General features: G+C 35.5%; 2 protein-coding genes across 4 annotated transcripts in view; one reads left to right on the forward strand and one right to left on the reverse strand.

The window, feature by feature from the left end:
• The window catches only part of LOC120626362 (ubiquitin carboxyl-terminal hydrolase 20), a 34148-nt gene extending 21636 nt beyond the window's left edge, over positions 1-12512 (reverse strand). The window contains exons 1-11 of the mRNA XM_039893870.1: positions 12165-12512; positions 10030-10149; positions 9014-9118; positions 8006-8138; positions 6806-6956; positions 5905-5992; positions 4271-4363; positions 3234-3333; positions 776-863; positions 283-380; positions 59-188 (exon numbers count right to left, since the gene is read on the reverse strand). Of these exons, the coding sequence (XP_039749804.1) occupies positions 59-188; positions 283-380; positions 776-863; positions 3234-3333; positions 4271-4363; positions 5905-5992; positions 6806-6956; positions 8006-8138; positions 9014-9118; positions 10030-10149; positions 12165-12242 (1184 nt within the window). The 5' untranslated portion in view covers positions 12243-12512. The remainder of the gene's footprint in view (positions 1-58; positions 189-282; positions 381-775; positions 864-3233; positions 3334-4270; positions 4364-5904; positions 5993-6805; positions 6957-8005; positions 8139-9013; positions 9119-10029; positions 10150-12164) is intronic.
• Positions 12513-12802: 290 nt separating this feature from the next.
• LOC120626786 lies at positions 12803-14933 on the forward strand. 3 transcript variants are annotated; one of them, XM_039894541.1, is made up of 3 exons: positions 12803-12952; positions 14241-14397; positions 14605-14933. In XM_039894541.1, exons 2-3 carry the CDS (start codon positions 14260-14262, stop codon positions 14782-14784), a joined length of 318 nt encoding a protein of 105 aa, XP_039750475.1. In that variant the 5' UTR covers positions 12803-12952; positions 14241-14259; the 3' UTR covers positions 14785-14933. The 3 variants fall into 3 exon arrangements, with proteins under 3 accessions (XP_039750475.1, XP_039750482.1, XP_039750466.1); XM_039894548.1 differs by having other exon boundaries at positions 12804-12941; positions 14230-14397; XM_039894532.1 differs by having other exon boundaries at positions 12805-12944; positions 14233-14397.
• The last annotated feature ends 229 nt before the right edge of the window (positions 14934-15162 follow it).

The raw sequence follows: 15162 nt of genomic DNA on the forward strand, positions 1-15162 counted from the left end.
GTTTTATTATCTGTGTCTCTTTTAATAGGGTTTTTATCTTTTATGTGGTTATACTCACGGTTGCTCGGTTCTCGGGTCGGGCGCATCGCTCGCACCACTGGAGCACGTTTCATATCTCTCCTCGGCCTCACTCGAGCATGATAATTCCGATTCGGAGCCGACGTCCCGATGCGATGTTTCCATATTACCTTGTCGATAAAAAGAAATTTGAATTGACACATTATTATTTTGGAGCATCTTTGTGATGCGGTTTATAAAGTCATAAGTTCTTTCTTTCATTACCGTTGATCTGATGCGTGGCCACGTTGTACGTGAAGTGGGTTCCAGCGAAACTGGCTGATCGTCGGTGTCGCGTCACTCCTTCAGACGGCGATTGCACCCTGGAAAATATATAAAAATACACGATGTAACACACCTCCAAAAATGGAGCTTATCAATTATTTAGATTGATTTTTTATTTTCTTAGTTGTAATTGACGGACCGAGCAAAAGGCCCACCTGGCCTATAAACAGTGGAATTTCGCAGGGCACTGTAGTAAAATGACAAATGCTAATGTCACTTTGTGAAATATTGATGTCACATTAATTCTAATATTGATGTTCCAGCTCAGTAGCGAATTTACTTACTTGCAGAAAGTGAATCTTTTTTCCCACAACAATATTTTCATTTCATTAAAATATGGTACCACAGTAAACGACAGTTTACTCGAGTGAATTAAAATTCAGACCTTAGGCTTTCGACGCTTTATTCGTCCCTTTTTGTTAATTATAAGTACCTCAAATATCCGTCGGTCCTCGCTTCGCTGTAAGACGACGGTGCGGGCGATTTGCGTCGCATACGTGCGAAGTATGGCGCGTCACTGGCTGCCGACAAACGAGGTTTTTTATAACTTGCAAGTTTATTTGTTTATTTATTTGGCACCGGCAGGCGTTGTCCTACCCGGTAAAGCAGCGCCATCTACCGGGTCCAACTGGGTTTTCAAACTAACTAGGAAAACATTGAAATACATACACGAAAATAAATTAAGAACGGACCAGCTGTCTAGAAGTTAGGTGAAAACATACGGACAGGTAAATTATATATATTACAGTTGTTTTTCGTATTTATTTATCTCACCGTTTAAACCTTCCTTAGATTTCCACGAATATTTTAAGACCTAAATTTGCCAAATCGGTTCACCCAATATTAATTATAATATTATAAGTGTGTTTGTTTGTTTATACCGAATAGGCTCCATAACCACTGGACCGGTTTTTTTTTACCAATAGGAAGTTGAATTATCAAGAAGTAAAATACACTATAACTTGTTTGAAAATAAATTTAGGATCCCTTAAGAAAATTGCAATATTAGAATTTTTTCAAATTACAAAAGTAGAATTTTTCTTCTATAAGTCCATTAATTTGCGTTCACTGAAATAAGTACGGTTTCCTTCATACCACGTGACATTGGCGAAGTAAATCGTACCCAATTGGTACAAACGCAAGCCATAAAAAAAAAAAAAAAAAAAAGTACGGTTTCCAATTATCGAAACTAGATGGCGCTGCTTCGATACCATATACATTGCAGTTAACTTTCAAGCGATCAAATAAGTAAACGTAGCACTATGGTGAGATAGAAGTCAAGAGCTAGTAATCTTCTTCTTTTTGGTTTATTGGTTCTGCGCGCTGAGCGATTGAACCATTGTCAATTGCTTATTCTGTGGTCAAGTGTTATTCTTATTTATACATTTTTTTTTTTTAAACGAGGAAACTTTTTACATTGAAAAAAAAACTAAGTTTTTTATAAAAGTAAACGGAATTTCGAAAAGAATTAATAGGATCAGGAAAGGATTAAATAGTATAATAATATGGATTTAATAATAATATAAGTTAATAATATGGAATACTTAAACTAGCTACTTATTTACAACTTAATATCATACAACAAAATAAATGAGGAAAAAGTTTATACATACAAGGTTCATTAATGGACAAGAGGAAGTCAACGGAAGTAGGAAGTGGGATGTTAAACTTAATAAGACCCTGGTTAAATGAATCCCGGTTATATTTTGAGCATGATAAGAATATGTGGTTCAGGTCACCCACCTCACCACATTTGCACAAATCACTATCCACAATTCCAAATTTCGCCAGTTGCACAGGAGAACAAACGTGGCCCAAACGCATACGCGTCAAGATACAGGTCGCTCTCCTGCTCAACTTTAAACCCGAGAACCATGGCTTTGTCGGAATAGTTTTGAATCCTAGTGAAAGATTTACCCTTTGACTGGCTAGAAATCGACCAAGCCATTTTCCAAGATTCCTGAAGGGAATGTTTTGGCAATGCACATAAATCATAGGCATAGTTACATTAGTCGGCAATATCTCCGCATGACATAGCCTCATTGGCAAGTTGGTCAGCACGTTCCTTTCCAGAAATTTTAGTGTGACCTGGTACCCAGGAAAACACCACTGTATAGCCTTTTTCATTACAAGTAAGTAAGAGGTTTCTAATTTTTAAAATAACATGACCTATCTGGGCAGACTTAAATGGAAATCTAGATAAAGCTTAAGAGCTAGTAATCAGTAGTGTAGTAAAACCAGCCAAGTGCGAGTCGGACTCGCGCACGAAGGGCCCGTACCATTATCCATAAAAACGGCAAAACAATTATGTCTGTTGTAAGGAAGCCCCCTTAAATATTTATGTTATTCTGTTTTTTAAATTTGTTTTTATATTTATTTATTTATAAATTGTTGAAACAGTACCCTGTGATAACAGGTAATAACTATAGGTAGATCTAAATATAAATAATAAGTTTTGTTCTAAGCTAAAACCCAAAGTATGTGTACACAACTTGGAATTAAATTAAACAAAAAGTAGAAGTTACGTGGAATGGTGGTTAATATTTAGATTATTAAATTTTTTTATCTTTTTGTTTTAAATTTAGTGCGGCAAAAAAACATCATCTGTGAAAATGTTTACTATCACGGTTCATATTACAGCCTGACAGTCACAGATACAGCCTGGTGACAGACGGACGGATAGCTTAGTCTTAGTAATAGGGTCAGTGGCGTGAACTGGATTTCTCACAAGGGTATGCATACCGCAGGAAAATTGCATAGAATGGCAAAAATCTTACAAAAAAAATAAAACAATTTTAGGGTAGGCAGTGCTTTTGTGCATGTACGAAGTGCACTTCACTGAATAGGGTCCTGTTTTACCCTTTGAGAACGGAACTTTAAGAGACACGTACCTCCAGATGAAGCAGCTCTTCGCCTTATATGAATATTCTGAGTGTTTTGTTCCGCTTCAGCGTCCGAAGCTATCTTGTCATCAGATGTGCTGTCCCACACCTGTTAGAACATCAGTAAAAAAAATACCCCCATAAAAACTGGTTTTCTGTGCGATTATGGTTTTTATAAGTGGATGCTGCAGGTTATAAGTTTTCAACAAGTTTTCGTCAATAATAATTGACGAAAATATCATCTTAAAAGCTCCAGTAAATATTTCTGACGGTAAGATTGCTATGGCATTTTCTAGCAGTTGAGGGAAGTATCGTCATCATCATGTCAACCAATGGATGTCCACTGCTGGTCTTTTGGAAGGAGTTTACAATGCTATGGCCTTGTGCCCGTGGGGTCCAACGGCTCCCTGCGACTCGCTTGATGTCGTCCGCCCGTCCGCACCTTAGGACCCCAATGGCTAAGGGTTCTGCGAGCTATGTACCTCGTCCAGAGAAGTATAGAACAAGTTTATTTGTTGAAAGTACCCAGTGGCGTGCCAAAATAGGGCAAGCCTGTAACATTTTTGTTGTATTTGTTATCATTTGCTATGTTGGCTTGCTCAAAAAACATTTGTTCAGATTGAAATCTGTAAAAATATTATTTATTTATTAAAAGCCGTGATAGCCGGTTATAGCCTAGAGGTTAGAACTTCGGCTTCACTTTTGTGGGGCCGAGTTCGAATACCGGAACGCACATCGAACTTTTCTAAGTTATATGCGTTTTAAGTAGTTCAAATATCACTTGCTTCAACAATGAAGGCCACCAATCCGCTGGGTCAGTGTGGTGGTTTTCGGCTTAAACCATTTTGTGCAAGGAGAATTGTGCCCTGTATTGGGCCGGTAATGGGTTTATATGATGATGATGACCAATTATTGTTGCGGTTTAAGAAATTTGTTGTTTCCATAAGAACAATATCCACTTACATGAAAACTAAATTACATTTTTGTAGTCATTAAATAGTTAATAATATACAAATTCTTGTTTTTTGTGAACAAGAAATATTTACCGGTTCTTTGAGCTCTTCATGAAGCTGGTCCATAAAACATCTAAGGAACTCCTGCGTATCGTGCTGGTGGTAACCACGGAACATCGGGTGAACCTGCAAAACAAGTATTATATGTTATATTATAATGTCTAAGATAAACTAATTTTGAAAAAAATAGTTTCTGTGACTGAGCCTGGAAGATTATTCCTATTTAGCAGCAACATTAATCCATGCACCCAAGGGCCTGCGATATTTGGCTAAATGTTTACTTTTATCCAGTTAATTTATTGAAAATGTATGTATATTTAAAATAAATGACGCCCGACACGTCGTAGACCTGCATAGAGTTTCGGACTTCCCGAAGTTTTTATAAAAATTAAAGAGAAAACTACTATACATTATGTTTGTTCAACTGTAACGGTTTATGCAGTGCACGCCAATAAAGATAGCAGTATTTTCCGATTTACGTGACACTTTGTTACATTTTGGCTAATTTATATATTAAATCCAAACTGTTTTAAGTTTTCTAAGCTGAAACATATTCATAAAATTAAAATAATACATGACTTAACGGTGACGGAAAACATCGTGGTGGACTACGGATCTTTAAGAAGTGTTTGGAAAACTTTTCTTATCTATGTTATATTATAGTACGAAGTATACTGCATAAATATGTATATACTTTTAAACATATCATCTAGAATATATGTGTAATATTAGGATTTATGAGTAAGTAGTTTAATAATAATAATAATAAATTCTTTATTGCACACACAAAAACAAAATACAAATAAACACATTTACAAAAATAATAATAAAAAAAAAAAAAAAAAAATGTAGTTTAGGTGTGCAAAGGCGGTCTTATCGCTAAAGCGATCTCTCCCAGACAATCTTTATTATATTTTTATATTAAAAAACTGTTTTAAATAATAATTAGAACTAAAAAAAATCGCTTTTATAAATAAACTGAACTAAAAGGTAGAAATTAGTTTAGTTTTTTATATCAAGCGTGTTTTTTAGTTTGTTTTATTAGTATAATATACTATAATATACTATATATTATATAGTAAATATAGTATTATATATTATATATATATATATACACATATATATTAGGTATAATTTTTAACTGATACTTTCAGAAACTTATTTTTTATTGGTCTATAAAATTATACCGTAACGAGAAAAAAAATTAAAAAAAAAAAAATTCGATTTTCGACGTTTTTCGAAATTTAAAAAAAAATAAAAAGTGACCTCTTAAAAATTTTTTTTTGAGCTGTCCTTTGGAGAGGGCTCTTAAAACATCAAAAACTAACATTTTTTCATCCGAGACTCAAAAAAAAAAATAGTCGTTTTTTTTGCGCCACCCTAATATATATATTAGATATTATATATAGTATATATATATATATATATTTTTTTTAAAATTGTAAACATAAATTACTGCACCAACCCGTTTCTTCGTCTTTCTAACGTCAAAGGTTGTCTTGCAGAGATCGCTTTAACAGCAAGACCGCCTATGCACACCCCATTTTCTATTCTGTTTGTATGTGTTTGCTTTGAACAATCAGTGTGTGCAATAAAGTATTCAAACAAACAAATTAAATCAGCAGTTCTTGCTTGAAAGAGTAACAACTGTAGCAATAGATACTTACATTTCGTATTCCGTAAAGGATACCATTAGGTACAACGTAGCCTCTCGACCTCCTACTCCACATTTCTTTAATTAATTTTTGGTATGCTCTGAAAAAAAAGATCTATTATGAAACTAACAGAAAATAATCTATTAACTGGCTTCTAAAAGGAGTAGGTTATCAATTCGGATGATTTTTTTTCACTACAGGTTAGCCCTTGACTGCAATCTCAACGGTGATGAGGTAGTGGGCTAACCTGTTAAGAGGATTCGTCATAGAAAGTCATACCTCCTAATCGGGTTCTACGCGTCATCGTACCGGAACACTTAATCGCTTAGCGGCACGCCTTTCTCGGTAGGGTCGTAACGACCAAAGCCTCACAACAGATCAGACCAGAGAAAATTCTGAAATAATAAATTCCCAAAATCCTGTTGCCGGGAATCGACCCCGGGACCTCCTACTTAAATTCAAAGCGCTCACAGTTGCACCAGAGAGGTCGTATTTTTAGTTCGGAGGGGTTCATTCTTAAATGGTTCCATTTTAATTTGATATAGATTAGATGATGGGTTTCGGAGGCAGACAACGGAACTCTTCAAATAATTGACAGCAAATCAACTGCGATTTCTGCTAGAAAAAAACCAAAAGTTTTTTTTTAATGTTTATAGACAAGCGCTTCACTGCAATCACACCTGATGGTAAGCGATGATACAGCCTAAGGTGGAGCGCGCTTGCCTAGAAGATGCCTATTCACTTTTGATTCGAAGTTACTCATATTGTAGGCACTGGGGAAAATTACATATACTCTATACTCTAGCGAGTTAGTATCTACATTGCCCCAGCTTCGCAAGGGTGCAATGTAGTTACTTGATATAGAGAGAAGATATATCATGTAGATTAGAATAAGGTGATATATTACCCTTACCGGCTAAGGCCTGGTTTCTTGTCCCCCGCCAGTACAGCGACCGCGGCGGCGCATTCAAGAAAGTATGACGTCAGCGGTTGCGTGTTACTCAGCGCTTGAAGCGCTGCGTTCATGTAACACGTGTTGCCCATGTTCTGTAGTCCGACTAGTCCTGGGAAATGAGTTTAACTGTATAAGAAAATAGTTATTTAAGCAACTCTTAAAATAAAATAGCTGTGTTAAGCGTGGTCTCCATAGCCGTAGATAAAATCATGTATGCAACTATAAGTAGTTAGTCATTTTAAAACTCGTGTTGTGCGTTAAAATAAAGTTGCACTTGTTAAAATTACCACTATTAAGGGGTAATTTTAACACTATTTTATTATAACAGCACAGCACGGAAAATAAAATAGCACTGTGCTGTTAAAATAAAATAGCACTTGTTAAAATCACCACTATTAAATGTTAATTTTAACACTCTTTTATTTTAACAGCACAGCACGGAAAATAGAATAGCACTTGTTAACACTCTTTTATTTTAACACCACAGCACGAGAATTAAAATGGCTAACTACTTATAGCTGCATACAAGATTTTATCTATGGCTATGGAGACTACGCTAAACCCTTCTCACTCTGAGAAGAGACCCGTGCCCTGTAGTGGGCCGGTAGTGGGCCGGTAGCGGGCCGGTAGTGGGCCGGTAATGGGCTGGTAATAGGTCGATGGTAATGATGAAGGAAAAAAATACAATTATTTTCTTCAGGGTAAATGAATATGTTTCCAGTTTGCTGCATCATTACGATGTCGACTTAGGCATTCTTGCTTAAACAGTGTCGTTTTTATAGCACCACAAAGATGTTATGCATTTATGTACATAGTATGCCCAGCGTATATCTGTAGAAAATTTGGTGATATTAAAGGCTTCTTTCTATGTATTGTATCGGAGTCAGAAATTTGTGGTGGCTACACACATTCTTAGGTGAGCATGTTAAGCCATCGATTCCGATTAGCAAAAACATGTAATAATCGCTATTAGATAATAACCTGATCTGCATTGGAGCAGCGTAAAGGGTCTTTGCTTTTTTACCTACGAGAGAGGTGGCATGTGCTCGCAGAGGCACAACCGTCTCTCTACAAATACTCTTATGATGATTATGTCCATGATGATGATGACGATGACTGGTGATGGTAGTGTTGGTGACGAAGATGATGGTGATATACCTCTAGGGCGTTGTTCATCATCATAGTCCATGTCGTCTGGGTCGAGATCCTCGTCCGAGTTGACGCTGATGCCGACTGAGCCCAGTCGGGTGCTCACCGACATGTCCTCGACGACTGATGTGTCTGGACCAATCTGAAAAAATATTATTAATCTATTAAAAGCGGGGACAGCCTAGTGGTTAGTACTCCGGAACCTCTATCGAGGGGCCGAGTTCAAATCAAATAATCCACTTCTTACTTTTTTAAGTTATGTGCATTTTAAGCAATAAAATATCACTTCCAACTGTAAATTCAAATTCAAATCTTCCATATAGGCCTATCACAGCCACTTATAAAGCGTTCATACATATAATATGTTTACATAATTGTAAGGGGATGGTGATAACGTCGTTCGCCAACTTAAACCTAAAGCTACGAGGTTTCAAACGCGCCCTAGTCTACGAAGAGCCCACAACAAAATTAGCTGGGTAGTTTTTATTTTGTTATCGCATTATATATATCGTTATATATCGTAAATTTATATTTCGCTATGAAGCTAAAGCAATTTACACCCAAGCTTTTTTATCGATTAAGTAAACCTTAACTTTATAATAGGACTTTTACTGTAAGCTTACGTTTTATATAAACTTTGAACTTATTGAGAAAACCTAGTAGACCTGCACGCCTGAGAGTTCTTCATCAATCCGAACTGGGACAGTGTGTACTACCTAAAACCCTTCTTATTGGGCCGGTAATGGGTTGATATGACGCCTTCCAAGCGCTCCGGTATGATACAGCGTACAAACCGATTAGGGGGTAAGGGTTATCCCGCTACCATCGTAGACTACTATCGTCATTGGCCACCAGTCGAAATTGCAGTAAAGGCGATTAAGATCTTGAGTACGGTGGCAGGTATTACCTATAGTCCGCCAAAAGCGAGAAGGCCAAAATCTTCATTGCTATTGGCGTCCAACATATCGGCACAATCTATTTAATCTAGCTATCTCAGGCAAAAACATAATCTCTTACATTTGCATATGCAAGCGCCGCTCTGAAGTGGACCTCCTTTTCGCACAAATAACACCATATTCGCTCTGTCGACACGTTCATGTGAACACAATGGGATGCGATATTCTGCAACAAAAAGAAATGACAAATTATTACTTACCGAAACGACATAGAGCCGCAACACACTTAACTTATCATTCAGGGATCATTTTGCATTGGACGGACATATCATTATATACTTCTAGACAAAAGGATTCGTTGGAGACGCCGAATCTGTTGGAATAACTGTATATAATCTGATGCATACATAAAACCCAATAGCCTTCTGCGTAAGACTAAATACGACTTTATGATGCAAAACTTCTGCCAGCTAAGAAGAAGGGTGCATTTCCTTTCAGCTAACAATATTTGTGGGGAGACTTTGACAGGTGCACCACAATAGATTATAACAGTACAGTACAAAGTTTCAGGGGAAGATTACCACTTTTTTCACTCGACTCATTATGTATGCACTACGCTTGAAGTGTTATAACATTGTGTGCACTCTCATTGCTAAATAATCTGATGGCTCAGCACCAACAAGAAGAATATAAAATATAAGTTTAGATAAGCTCATAAAATGTATCTAAATCAATTTAATTATAAAGATAAACAAGAATTTTCGTAATGTATATCTTACACTCTCACTTAATATACGTTATGGCTTGATAAATAAATAAATAAAATAAATATACTAAGACAATTCACACATCGCCACCTAGCCCCAAAGTAAGCATAGCTTGTGTTATGGGTACTAAGTAAGATGACTGATGAATATTTTTTTTATGAATATTATAAATAAATACTTAAAATATACGTATAAATACCCAGACACTGAAAAACATTCATGCTCATCACACAAATATGTTCCAGTAGTGGGAATCAAACCCACGGCCTTGGGCTAAGAAAGCAAGGTCGCCGCAAACTGCGCCATTCGGCCGTCAAATTTCTTGATGTAAGTATACTGAGGATATAAATATATAAATGGGTATAGTTACCTTTTGGTGTATAGTGCTGTGGTCATTTTTAACTTCCGAGCAACCTACATGAAGGCATTCAGGTTGCAAGCAGATCCAGAGGTTTGGCCCTGGACACCCACAGTCGAAGCAGGCCAGGCTCTGAAAGATATGATTGTTTTCAAATATCATAAAACAGATACATGTATAGACCATGCATGAGGAAATATCTACTAGATAGCTGTGGTATGTACTCCTTTTGAATGTAATTTAGATTTAAAACACATTTTTGACTAACTCCTACAGCAACAAGTGTTGTGGTTTCAAATGGGAGGTCCCAGCTTTGATCTCCGGCAGGGGAAAATTTAGGAATTTATAATTTCTGAGTTTTCTCTGGTAGAGTGCATCATCACTTACCAGCAGGTAAGATTGCAGGAAAGGGTTGACTTGTAGTGGAATAAAAAAAAAACATATTCAAAGAAGTCAAAAACGTTTATCATCATCATCCTTTTAACAAAAGGATGTCAACCTAATGATGCCACTTATATCCAGCGACACCCTGAAAGCCCCCGACAAGACATAAGGTTAAACATAAAGTTCTCTGTCCATCTTGTAGGGGACCCAAAAACACTGTACTTTCCCGTACTATGTCACTATTCACACAACTTGGGACTGCAACTCTGGGCAATGTGTTGCTGCATCAAAAAAAGACTACCAAACAAAGACACTTTGTGCATTAAAAATATTACTATGATGAAGTGCTATAGTGTTACACTCATACCTTTGTATTCAATACTAGATCTTTTACCAAGAAAATCATATTTTATTATTGTTCCAAATGTCCTACTTGGGTATGAGTCCTTGGGTAGTGTGTTCCTACACACTGCAACAGTCTAGAAATTCCCAGCAACTTTTGCATAGGATTCCTTTTTCTTTTTCTCCTTCAAATTAAAGTCTTATTCACAAAATCATTTATTTATTTTACGTCTTGTTAGTACGGCAGGGCCACTTACACTAACTAGATAGAACTACACTATTTATGAATCACTATAAGACAAAGAATGAAAGATGACATTGAACATTAAAAAAGACATAATTAAAAGAAGAATCAGAATCAATTATAGAAAAATCCTATTATAATATTAAGGATTACTTAAATGATAAAAAAGCTTGGGTGTGATTTGCTCTAGCTTCATAGCTTAATATAAATTTACTGTGAGATGGTGATAACAAAAAAAATGTACCCGGCTAAGTTTGTTGTGGGCTCTTCCTTAACCAGGGTGCGTTTGGAGCCCTCCTAGCTTTAGGTTTAAGTCGACAAGTTATCACTATCCTCTTACAATTATGTAAATATATATGTATGAACTCTTCATAAGTGCCTGTGATAGGCCTACATGAATAAAGTTATTTTGAATTTGATTTTAATATTAATATAGTGTACTATAGTGATACTCTGAAAATATTGAAGTAAATAGAACAATGCTGTTCACCCATCATGGCATAGATCATAGTGAGTTAAGTTTGAAAGTTCTAAAGACTTGCCTTTAAAACAACTATAGGTTTTATGTTTAGTGCAGCTGCTATACTTTTAACAGGTTTTCCCTTTAACCATTTAAGGCCTCACTCATCACATACCACCAGGTGAGATTGTAGTCAACGGCTAGCTAGTATTATATATTTTGTTACTTTTTTTATCATCATCCATTGGGAACATTTTTATACAAATAAATTATTTTATATTAGATCTAATAATTCAGTAACATAAATTCCTGAAAACTGAACGAAACTAAATGATTTTAATGTGTAAGTATATTTTATTAAAATCTACTATTGTATCCAACATCAATACTGTATTTTCACTGTTTATAGTTTGTGGAACACACTTTGCATAATTTATATATGTTAAATAAATATTGTTAAGGCAAATATAAATCTGTGTTTTTATATTCAACATATCATTAAGTGTCTAAAAGAGTACTAAAAAGTAAGCACTTTTGTATAGCTACCAGGAAAACAGGATATGCAAGCAATGTAAGTGATAACGTCTAAGCAACTCGCAAGTACAAGTACATCGGTCAGTCCATTGCATAATGAGAACACTAGCAAGGAATGCTAATTATCAATTACATTGGTGTTGCGTTTCGAGGTTATGTGTTATTAAAATTGGGAAGCCTTACCTCTTTCGACTGCCATAGCTCTTTTCCGAGATGATCAACAAGTTTGTTTAGGTGTTCACACGTCACGCCTTTGTCCATTGTGAAGAATTCACCTTTGTAGCTAAGGAAATACGTAAATACCAACAAGAATCTACTGAATCACAGAAGTCCCACAAATAAACATTTCTTAAATTGTAGTGATCGAAGAAGGTGTGAAAAAAGGAAACACAGATAGATAATAGAGATTAGGAGGACACATTTTGGATTAAGGGTGATAATTTAATTAAAATTACTGAAATTTCCTACTAACACAAAATGTTCCGTGACAAGCGAAAAGTCAGATCCAAAGACAAACTAATTACAGACAAAAACTAGTTTCTAATCAGCAGCTGACACTTGACAGCGGCATCAAATAATTATATTTGCTCAATATCTGTGAGGAATACTTAATCATATTACCATAAAAATCTAATATTCTAAATAAAAAAAAGTTACTCAATCATGACTATAACACAGTAACTCTTAGATAGAACACGATACTAGAGTATTTTAGGGTTGGTGGCATTAATTGATTGACTTGAATCCCAGCCGTTATTTGAATTTAAAAAAAAACCTTCAACATTCAAGTCTCTCCTCGAGACTTGAATAAATCAAAAGAAGAAGAAGAGACTTGAGAGTGATCAATGCTCATTGAGCATAGACAATACAAAAAGGCTGAGCTTGAATTAAAGTGGTCTTGGTTCTTGAATGAAAGCAAATGGGTGTTTAAAAAAATAACAAGCTTGGAGAACAAAAACAAAAATATAAAGGGATAAGGGACAACTCCATCTGTGAGTGTGGCTTGGATGAGGGCACTATAACTCATATTATTTTTAACTGTCCCAAACTTACCTATCCCCTCTATGACGTTCTTCCTCCCAAAGTCCCCCGTCCTTTGAGTGTTAAATGTTTTTTAATGTTTGTTTTTAGTCCTTATTGTAGATTTTTATGTAAATATATAGTAAGTAATAAAATTAAAGTGTAATGTACAAAAAATATCCGTGGTAGATATATATGTATGTGTTGTCTGTGCTGCCTTAGGTTAAAGAGCTAACTAGCTATAGTCGGAAAAATATAATAGGCCCGTTTTGACATTTGTGAAAGACCATAGAATGTAACTTGGAACGAAACTGAAAGAAACAAAAAAATAAAAATCAATTACATACAGTGTTTTAAAAAATACGTAAATTTTTTTGGGACGTTAAATAATATGAAAGAATATATCGCGAGTATTCTTTTTGCGCTTACTTCATAGTAGCATGCAATTTATAATTGTTGCGAAACGTTCCGAAAACAGTTACGTTCTCAGTCTTTTTTTTTTTTATACTAGAGCTGTAACCATTTTTTTACTGAATATCGAAATTAAATATTGTGTAGTTATCTTTACTGCAAAGAATGTGCTTGGTTCTTAAAATGGGTTCTAAATAATGAGTCTGAGATGATGTATCTGACCAAGCGGCACATGACTGAAGCGTCCCCGCGCGCACTGCGCAGTTTTTCGTTCCTCATCTTGTAAAGTTGACTGTGCGCTCGTTTAAGTTTGATATATATTGTTTACTATTACGTTAACTATGGCTCTTCTATTTTGGACATTAATTTAAACATAGTGATTTGACTCGAGTTTTGTGTTTGTTGTTATATAGTACTAACTCTGTTTCAACATGTTGAAAAGTGGACGTATAATCAACAGCCAGTCACGCGTATTGGTTGTGAAGTTAAAGGAATACTTTGAACGAACGAACACTTTACAATACATAATAATATCAATCGAGTACTGATACAAACTTGAATTGATTTATCGTGAGTATCGAGTACAGAGTCTCATGGTTACATAACTAGTTACGTCGCGATGACAAATGTCAAAACGGGCCTATTACATTTTTACGACTATAATAACAACTATTTCTTGGTACAAATTCAAAATTAACTTTTCATTAGTTTCACCGATCAATCTCCTTCGTGCCTTCTTCATCTACAAGACATTGGCGAAGTACCTTGTGCCCAGTTGGCACAGACAAAAGCCATAAACAAGAATTGAATTGAATTGAAAATATAAAGAAATTTGGTAAATTTAAAAATGACATCAGCTTCATCAAGCAGTGCCCGTTCCTTGTTCGCGGAGTCGAAACAGCGATTAGCTGAGAGAGTTCAAGTGAATATGAATAACATAGCATCTCTTGCTAGACAGATTCAGCGAGGGTCAAAATCAAACGAGGTATGTTGGTAGGGACGTGTATTTGTTTATTATATGCTTCAAGATAAAGCAGTCTGAATAGACATTACTGTGTATGGAAAGTGGATTTTTTTTCATTGGTTACGTTAAAAGAGCACACAGAGTGGGTGCATTAAAATTAATTGATTCTCTAGTAGTTAGTATGGCTAAATATTATTAAAATTTATTTACTTGACTTAATTGTTGCAGCTCCTGATGAAGTCAGCTAGAGAGATGGCGTCTACCGAGCACCTCACAGAAGGCAGTGAAGAGAACCTTAAGAAAATGCAACTCATTGCAGTACACATGGGCTATCAATATGAGAACATTCTGAAGTCTGCCCAAATGCTAACCGAAATCAGCGAACAAGTCTCCACAATGCAAACATGAATAAGATAGAAACATTTTATGGATTATTAATGACTGTTCTTTATTCAAACTACTAGCGGCCCACCATTGTTTTGCATTTGTAAAGTATAATATTGTGTCATTCTTTTCAACAAGCATGTGTGTTAGATTAAAATGTATCAATCAATGAATGAATATACTTTATTGCACACCAAACAAAAGTGCAGAGAGAAATCAGGAAAAAACACAACATAGCATCTACAATTTGACATTTATTTATTTATTTGGGTTCACAAACAACAACACAGTATCACATTACACAATGGTATCCATAGTACAAATAATTACTCACTGCGGCGTCAACTGCGTAAACCACATATTACAAGAAATATTTGTTAATGGGGCTTATTCAAAAGCTAA

Source organism: Pararge aegeria, chromosome 1 (assembly GCF_905163445.1).
Source record: "Pararge aegeria chromosome 1, ilParAegt1.1, whole genome shotgun sequence".
NCBI classification, from domain to species: domain Eukaryota; kingdom Metazoa; phylum Arthropoda; class Insecta; order Lepidoptera; family Nymphalidae; genus Pararge; species Pararge aegeria.